Here is a 9,710-nt window from a genome sequence, read left to right as displayed (position 1 = left end):
TGTTGGAGTAGAAGGTGCCTTGGAGTTGGCTCAAGTAGTTGAGAGGGAGGGAGGTGCCATCGACTGGGAGGAACTGGCACCAAGCCAGGGAGATACAAATCCAGGCAGGGCTGTGGGGCGGGTTAGGGAGCAGGGCTGCAGGAGTGACTCAGGAAGAAGGTGGGGGAAGTGACAAGCCCCCCGGGCGGGAGCCCTGTGGCCATGCGGATCTTTCTAAATTGAGACTGGAGGGTGAATAGTCCAGGGCAGCTAACTTTAGTTATCATAGAAATGGCAGAAGCAGATGCATCTGCTCCATCTCGCCTCTAAGAAGGTGGGCAGGACAGAAAAGGCAGCCTCCTGCAGAGGCCCCGTGAGAAGCCTGGCCCTCGGCCATGCGGGTTGAAAGATAGATTTGATTCCACAGAGGGGAGCTGCCCTGGGAAGACCTCAAGGATGGCCCAGACCCACCATTTCTTCGGGGTTCACTTGCTTTCTCCAGTGGGCACTAATGCTTGTGTCTGGGTCCTGGCAGCACTCTGGACTCCACACTCTGCTGGGTTTCACCTTTGTAGCGGGATCCCTGCAGACCAGGCCCATGATGAGCACTGTCTCCAGTGGGCAGAGCAAAGAAGGCGCAGCACCAGGCAGTGGTGCAGTTGCCTGTCAGGAAGAGGCCGACTTCTCCTGGTGAAACTGGGCAGACAGAAGGCAGTGAGAAATGCCATCTCGGGGTAGTGGAGGCTCTCGGGAAAGGAAAAGGCAGGACTGAACTTCTACACAGCAGCAATGGCAGAACCAAAGGTGGCATTGACCTGCACGAGGGCTCAGATCCAGGCTGGCAGCTTGGCCAGGACGGGGCCGGGTGTGTCACTGGTCCAGAAACACTAGGCTGGCAGAATCCCTTTGGTGCCTGATGGCCCTGCCTTCGTGGGACCGGAGGCTCAGGCTTTGAGTCACAGCTGCCTCCCCAGCAGCACATTTCCATGTCATCTTCCTCCGCTTCCTCAGCCTCAGGTGGGAGACAGGGCAGGCAGCCCCCCTTTCCTCTTCTCCCCTTCTCCGAACCCCGTCTGTCCACCCAGCCGGAGGCAGCCAGGCTTGCCTATGGACCAGTTGGCAGCCTTCATGCACAGGTTCTCCAGCAGAGCCTTTCTTGGGGGCTCCTGGCTGGGGCTCTGAACTGGGGAGTGCAGGGGATGACCCATGCGGACTGTTTCCTGCTTGTAGCTCTCCCTGGGGAAAGACTGCCAGGCCTTGAGCCAGACCAGGAGGCTTCGTGGGCCACCGCAAGCAGCAGGGCTCCAGATGACATCACAGAAGATCAAGAGGGTGTGGAGGGGCATCCAAGCCTCCCAAGGAGACAGGAGACACCTGCCCAGCGGGGAAGTCCTGGCTGTGTCAGCCCTAGGGGCGACGCCACTCCCACTCACCGTCCAGTCTCCTCTCACCCTCTGCAACACTGGGGACGCTCACGAGAGTGTGAGCCAAGTAGGCCGTCCTCTCCTGCAGCTTTGGAGACCTGATGTTGGGAAAGGGCATGCCTGCCATCACCACACACCGGAGGGGAGACAGGAGCCTGGGGCCGGTGGACTTCAGGAGCTCCTGAGTCGTCACCCACACGTCACCAGCTGCTCCATTCTACCATTTCTTCAGCCCTCTTGGCTGTGCCTGCCCCTCCCCTCTCTGTATCTACCACCGGGGAGGGCTTGTTCAGCTCAGAGATCCCATCTAGGCCAATGGTTTGGGTCCTGCTACAGCGATGGCCGACCTGATTTTCCACCTGCTCTCCCAGGGCCAAACGCAGAGCTGCTGAGCCCCTCCCTCCAGCTGGCTGGTCTGAGCAGTCACAGCCCGGCCTTGGGCTCTGATGGCAGCAGATGGCAAGTAGGGGTCCAGCTGCTGGAGTGAGGGCCAGTTGCGTATCACAGCCAAGGAGATGAGCAGAAGCACTACTTACTGGCCTGGATTGTCAGAGAAGTTGATCCCTTCACTCATTTTTCCTCCAATCACAGAGAGGAGCAGGGCCTCCGTCACTCGGCCTGTCTCCTAGCCACTGCCCCAGAGGTGCTGAGCCAAAGCTTGGATGTCACAGCATTTCCAGCTGCCGCCCCACCAAGGTCTCAGGCCCAAGACTCAGAGTTGTGCCCGCACCTGAATGCACCTGGAATACGACAGTGGCACCTGCTCCACCTGGTGTGAGCTCTCAGGTTTATGGAATATGTGGAGGCAGAGGACATCTCCCAGAGGTGGATTCAGGGTGCTGTGTCTGGGATCTGCTGGTGGCTTTGTGTTTCCTGGCTGGGGGACTGGAGAGCCTTGCAGCCAGGGGCTTTGGGGAAATCCTCTGTAGTCAGGGACTGGGACCGGTGGGGATGACGAGCTAGAAGCCTGTCCTGACTCGATGAGCTCCCAGGAGGACTCAGTGGCACTGTCCTTATGAGTAGGAGGGCCAGCTGACGGGCCACTCACCTTTCTGGTGGCCAGGCGGCCCAGCAGGCTGCCCTTCTCCCAGTGGGCATGGACCTGGTGCAGGTACTTGTAGGATGGGAAGAAACAGACCAACTCTCCAGGAACCACACTGCACAGGTTACAGAGGAGGCCACCCACCTTGTCCATCTAAGGAAGGAAGAGAGGGAGCCCCCATGGAGCAAACCCTCAGCCACCCTACAAATGGTGTCTTAACCTTGAGCCTCAAAACTGAGGAGAGAGACCCATGGCATGACTGCAGCTGGGGGAAGGACTTGGCTCCCCTGGGTGGGAACCTCAGGTGGAAGGTGCCACCTCCCACCAAACACAGCTGCTGCTGCTGACTGTGCCTTTCTGAAACGTCACCTCACTGGTGTCCCAGGGTGCCTTCCTATTGCCCCGGCACTGAGTCCTCCCTTCTTCACTCCAGGGTCCTGATGGGCTACGCAATGACAGGTACAGCACACCCAGGCACGCCACAGGAGATGCCCCCCAAGTCCCTCATCCTTGCCTGCAGCAGGAGAGGACATAACCAAAGAGCAAAAGAGCCAAAGGGAACGAGCAGCTTTCTCATGCGTGGCATCCTCAGGGGATGCCTGGAGGTTTTAAGAAAATGTAGCAGCCTTAGGGTTGAGGGGTGGGGAAGCTCAGACTTTCCTCCATAGGCATCTAGATTGGTGCCGCTCATCCTGTGCGCTCTGTAGCAGGTGTCCCAGTGCAATTTCCCAACACCTGGAAACACTCAGGGTGGGCCAGTGCGCCCTGCCCCGGAAAACCCCCTTCTGCCCGAGCCCAGGCTGTGGCAGGGCGAGCTGGCTGGGACTGAGCATCTGAGGCAGCTCTCTCTTCTGGAACGTGAATTCCGGAGGCTGATTGGCGATCCCGCTGCAGATGACAAGGGGCAGGATCCCGTGATCCAGTGAGACCCAGGGAGGTGCCGAAAACTGGAGATGCAGGTGTGCTGGATGGGCATTCCTCACCCTCTCTTACGGTGTAGGAGCAGCGACTGACAGCACTCACCCACCTGCCATCACCAGTCACACTGGGCAGCAGGGAGCACAGCAGGAGAGCCTAGGTGAGCGCATGAAGGGTAAGGCTCCCTTCTCGGGGTTGTCTCCACCCCGTGCCTGGTCATGGTATGAGGGTACATGCAGACAAGGGCCAGAATATGAACACTGGCCCGTCCCACTCTGGGCGTGGCTCCTCTCCACAGGAAAACTCCACTACAGTGCTCAGCTTCCACCCCGGGACAGGCCAGCAGTTGCTGGAAGTCAGACACCTGCAGACCAAGACCACAGCATCAGGACCCTGTGACCTCCCAAAGGCCCGGTGGAAAGCACACGGGAAGTCTGGGCTAAGAGATAGCATGTACACATGAACAGAAAGAAGCGGTCACAGAAAAGGCTGACGGCAAGTTAACAAAAAGAAAAATGGTGAATGAGACCTGGTGCTGGCAATCTGGTTTAAACTACGTGCAGGAACAGTAAAGGAAATCTGGCACATCTGCACAGTCATTCTCAAGGAGGAGAGTGGCACTGAGGCACCTCATTGAGAGCTGGATACCACAGAACAGCTTTCTCTGGGAGAAGTGCAATCCCGTGCCTCAAAGGCACAGCAGTGAGACAGGACAGCAGTACCACCTAGTGGACACCAGTGGGCCCACTTGAGCTGACCCTTTCTGACTTGGGGCCCCAGGAGAGAATAGGACTGATGGTGCATCTCTCCCCAGGCCCTGTCTCATCCCAACATCTAGGGCACAAGAGGCTGGGGCAGGTGTCCTTACCCGCTTCATGGTGCCTCCCAGGTGGTGCCCCCCTGGGCCTTCCTTCACCACCTGGGTAAAGTGCATGGCTGATCTCCACACAGATGTGAGCTCTGCTGCCCTCTGCCCAGGCCAACCTGGGTATGGGGAAGGGTCTGGAGAGGCAGGGGGAGACCCCTGAGATCCCTCCTCTGGGCATGATTTGTAGGAGGAGAGGAGATCACAGAGAAAAACATCTGCACAGCCTCTGTCATCTCCTTAGTGAAATGAGAGCCCCCATGACTCTCACACACAATACCCTTTTTATTTGGCCTTTCCTGACTAGGAAAACTTCTAAACATGGTTTCTTAAACATTTTAGACTGTAACCAACAGACATAGATGTATTTTCTGGTGAGACTCAGTGCACACATACATATATTGACAATCACACAAATGTTTCAAGACACTGCTTATAATAAAGCTGCTCAGAAGAGGGTGCTGGTGGCAAATCTAGGCCTGAGATTTTTGGTCCTTGCTGGAATATTTGGAGTATTTTAGTTGCAGACCTAGATGTGTTGGAGGTGGTGACGTCCATTTGGTCAGCTATGACTGGCTTTTAAAAGATTAGCGCAGTGTAGCACAATACAAGCTATCAGTGTGCATCACATGTCACAAAGGTAAGTGCTGTGCTGCGAAACATTTGCTAAATTGATAAAGATGTGAGTATCTAGAGGGTCTCCTTGTGAAACGTCTTATGACTGTGGGTAAAGATGTCAGTATCTAGGGGGTCTTCTTGTGAAATGTCTTTATGACTGTGGGAAGAATTCACAGAAGTTTGAGACACCGTTTTAGAAGCTTTCTTGAAACAACTTCAGAGTGAGAACAGCGTTTTAGGTTTTTGAAGAAAGGAAAGGTGTGGCTGGAGGTGGTGGGAGGGAGTACCAAGCCTCCCCACTCCAGGACTGTTGGGAGAGTGGCAGCCAGGTCAGCACAGCATGCAGCTTCTGGGGGTTCAGTGTTTTCTTCTCAGGAACAGGATGGGAAGAGTAGCAGAGGCAACTCCTTTTCCTCTAACATAGAAAGAAGACTCTAGTGAGTAAGGAAAAACATGGAAATATTCAACACCCAGTTCTTAGAGATGACACCAAAATAATAATTTATAGAAATAAAAACTGATAAAATGGGCTTCATGAAAATGGAGGCCTTTTGCTCTGTGAAGGATCTTATTAAGAGGATGAAAAGACACACTGCAGACCGAGTGAAAATAACCGCAACCACATATCCAACAAAGGACTTGTATCTGGAATCTATGAAGAACTCTCAAAACTCAATACATTTTTTAAAAATCCCATGCGAAATGAGACAAAAGACATGGACAGACATTTCACCAAACAAAGTAGCTGAACAGCAAATGTGCACATGTAAATATGGTCAGCACCATTGGCCATTAGAGAAATGCACATTAAAACCACAACAAGCTCTCACTATGCCGGTTAGAATGGGTAAGATAAAAAATAACACCAAGTGCTAGCAGGAATGCAAGAAAACTGAACATCTCATACATCGCCGGTGTGACTGAAAAACGGTACAGCCACTTTAGAAAAGAATTTGGCAGTTTCTTAAAAAACCAAACATGTACTTCCCATGTGACTCAGTAATTGTATTCTTTGGCATTTACGCCAAAGAATGAAAATTCAGGTTCACAAAAACCTGTACATGCATGTTCCTAAGAGCTTTATTCAGAATAGCCTCACAGTGGAAACCACCCAAATATCTTTCAATGGTGAAGGAGTCAACAAACTCTAGGATATCCATACAAGAGATGACCACCCGGGAGTAAAAAGAAATAAACTACTGATACAGGCCACAACTGCAGGATCATAACAGCAGGAAACTTGGTGGAAAAGGCCAGTCTTACAAAAGGTTACACACTACACGGTTCCACGTACATAACACCCTCCATATGACAAAACTAGAGATGGAGAACAGAGAACAGATTTGTGGCTGCCAGGGACACAGGGGCAATGTGTGGGGATGTGACTCGAAAGAAGAATGACAAGGGAGGTGAGTTCCACTCAGTGAGGAAACAGTTCTATGGCATTGGCAGGGGTGGAGATGGTTACAAGACACTACACGTGAGATCACCATGCATGGAACACACACACACACACACACACACACACACAGTGCATATAAACACTGAAGGCTGCATAAGGTCCATAGTCTAACAAGGTCCGTAGTCTTAACAATAGTCAACCAATGCCAGTGCCTGGTTGGATGGTGTCCCACTGTTCTGTGAGACGGCACTGTTAGGGGAAGCCAAGTAAGTCATCCAAGAGATGCTCTCTACTACTTTTGCAACTACCTGTGAACCCATAATTATATTTTAAAAAGTTAAGAAGAGAACTAGCAGATAGCAACCACATGATTGATTAGAGTCAGCCCAATGCCCATTCATAGGGGACTGATCAAATAAACTACAGTCCATCCACACAATGTATGCAGCCATAAAAAATAAGGAATGTATTTGCCACCTGGTGTGCACAAGTGATAAAAGCAAGATTCAGAGCACTGGAGAGAGTGCACTACCTACTGTGTGAGAAAAAAAGGGAAATCAGAATGTACCAGAAACACATATTTGCTTCTTTCCACAATAAAAATGGCAAGGACAAATCAGAAGCCAATGAACATGGTTCTCCCTAGGGATGACTGCGGAGCAGGTTAAGTGCAGGGAAAAGAAAGAGAGATCAGACTGTTACTGTGTCTATGTAGAAAAGGAAGACATAAGAAACTCCATTCTGTACCCTGAACAATTGTTTTGCCTTGAGATGCTGTTAATCTGTAACTTTAGCCCCAGCTCTGTGCTCACAGAAACGTGTGTTGTATGGAATCAAGGTTTAAGGGATCTGGGACTGTGCAGGATATGCCTTGTTAACAATATATTTACAGGCAGTATGCTGGGTAAAAGTCATCACCATTCTCCATTCTCTATTAACCAGGAACACAATGCACTGCAGAAAGCTGCAGGCACCTTTGCCCAGGAAAGCTGGGTATTGTCCAAGGTTTCTCCCCACCGAGACAGCCTGAGATATGGCCTCATGCAACGTGAAAGACCTGACCGTCCCCCAGCCCGACACCCGTGAAGGGTCTGTGCTGAGAAGGATTAGTCAAAGAGGAAGGCCTCTTGCGATTGGGATAAGAGGAAGGCCTGTCTCCTGCATGCCCCTGGGAATGGAATGACTCGCTGTAAAACCCGGGTGTACATTCATTCCATTCTGAGATAGGAGAAGACTGCCCTGTGGCTGGAGGTGAGATATGCTGGTGGCAATGCTGCTGTTATTCTTTACTACACTGAGATGTCTGGGTGGAGAGATCCCTAAATCTGGCCTATGTGCACATCCAGGCATAGTACCTTCCCTTGAACTTCTTTGTGACACAGATTCCTTTGCTCACATGTTTTCTTGTTGACCTCCTCCCCACTATCACCCTGTTCTCCTGCCACATTCCCCTTGCTGAGATAGTGAAAACAGTAATCAATAAATACTGAGGGAACTCAGTGCAGGTCCTCCGTATGCTGAACCCCAGTCTCCTGGGCCCACTGTTCTTTCTGTATACTTTGTCTCTGTGTCTTATTTCTTTTCTGTCTCTCGTACCACATGATGAGAAATATCCCTGTGGAGGGGCAGGCCACCCCTTCATCTGGCACCCAGCCTTTCTCTAGGGTGAAGGTACACTAAGAATGTGAGAATTGAGGACGAGTCAATGAGAGATTCCCGAGTACATCCATGGTCATCCTTGCAGTAAGCTTGTGCACTCGGAGGAACCCAGGGTAACAATGGGACAAACTGAAAGTAAATATGCCTCTTAGCTTCATTAAAATTCTTTTAACAAGCGGGGGAGTTAGAGCTTCTACAGAAAACCTAATTAGGCTATTTCAAACGATAGAACAATTCTGCCCTTGGTTTCCAGAACAGGCAACTTTAGATCTAAAAGATTGGGGAAAAATTGGCAAAGAATTAAAACAAGCAAATAGGGAAGGTAAAATCATCCCACTTACAGTGTGGAATGATTTGACCGTTATTAAAGCAACTTTAGGCCAGGCGCGGTGGCTCAAGCCTGTAATCCCAGCACTTTGGGAGGCCGAGATGGGCGGATCATGAGGTCAGGAGATCGAGACCATCCTGGCTAACACGGTGAAACCTCGTCTCTACTAAAAATACAAAAAAACTAGCCGGGCGAGGTGGCGGGCGCCTGTAGTCCCAGCTACTTGGGAGGCTGAGGCAGGAGAATGGCGTGAACCCGGGAGGCGGAGCTTGCAGTGAGCTGAGATCCGGCCACTGCACTCCAGCCTGGGTGACAGAGCGAGACTCCGTCTCAAAAAAAAAAAAAAAAAAAAAAAAAAAGCAACTTTAGAACCATTTCAACAGAAGAAGATAGCGTTTGAGTTTCCGATGCCCCTGAAAGCTGTGTGATGGATTGTGAAGAAGAGTCAGGGACAGAGTTAAAGAAAGGAATGGAAAGTTCACATTGTAAAAATGTAGCAGATTGGGTAATGGCTTGGTCAACGAAAATGTTGACTGCAATCAATTACAGGAGGTAATATATCCTGAATCATCAAAATTGGGGCAAGGAGGTCCAGAATTACTGGGTCCATCAGAGCCTAAACCACGATGGCCATCAACTCCTCCTCCTGCGGTTCAGATGCCTATAACATTACAACCTCAAATGCAGGTTAGACAACTGCAAATCCCAGGAGAATATCAAGTAGAAAAGAATAGAGTCTCTATCCTGGCAATGCCAATCCAGACACAGTATCCACAATATCATCCAGTAGAAAATAAGACCCAACTGCCAGTAGTTTATCAATACTGGCCGCCAGCCGAGTTTCAGTATGGGCCACCTCCTGAGGTTCAATATAGACCTGGAGCGGTGTGTCTGGTGCCAAACAGCACAGTACTATAGGAGCAACTCAAGGCGATGGTGTTCAATACTACAGCGCCTCCTAGTGGAAAAGATAGTACACTGCATGAAATCATTGATCAAGCCACGAAACAGGGAGATCTTCAAGCATGGCAGTTCCTGGTAATTAGGGTTAGGGTTCAGGTTCAGGTTAGGGTTTAGGGTTTGGGTTCCGGCTTGGGTTTAGGGTTAGGGTTAGGGTCAGGGGTAGGGTCAGTGTCAGGGTTGGGGTAGAGTCAGGGGTAGGGGTAGGGTCACGGTCAGAGTCAGAGTCAGGGCTAGGGCTAGGGCTTGGGTTCGGGTCAGGGTCAGGGCTAGGATTCGGGTTAGGGTCAGGGCTAGGGCTAGGGCTAAGGCTAGGGCTGGGGTTCGGATTCGGGTCTGGGTCCGGGTCAGGTTGGGTCCGGGCCCGGATCCGGGTTGGGGTCAGAGTTAGGGTTAGGGTTTAGGTTTAGGGTTTAGGGTTAGGGGTTAGGGTCAGGGTCAGGGTTTAGGGTTAGGGTTTGGGTTAGATTTAGGGTTTAGGGTTAGGGTTTGGGTTAGGTTTAGGATTAGGGGTT

General features: G+C 51.2%; 1 protein-coding gene across 1 annotated transcript; it reads right to left on the bottom strand.

The window, feature by feature from the left end:
• Positions 1–487: 487 nt before the first annotated feature.
• On the bottom strand, positions 488–1,977 carry LOC111520282 (ATP-dependent DNA helicase DDX11). Its single transcript, XM_023182909.2, is given in 4 exon segments — positions 488–620; positions 622–730; positions 1,437–1,558; positions 1,940–1,977. Coding segments are annotated over 4 exon segments (402 nt in total).
• Positions 1,978–9,710: the final 7,733 nt, after the last annotated feature.

Source organism: Piliocolobus tephrosceles, chromosome 10, assembly GCF_002776525.5.
Source record: "Piliocolobus tephrosceles isolate RC106 chromosome 10, ASM277652v3, whole genome shotgun sequence".
NCBI classification, from domain to species: domain Eukaryota; kingdom Metazoa; phylum Chordata; class Mammalia; order Primates; family Cercopithecidae; genus Piliocolobus; species Piliocolobus tephrosceles.
This window is presented reverse-complemented; position numbering and strand designations above follow the sequence as displayed.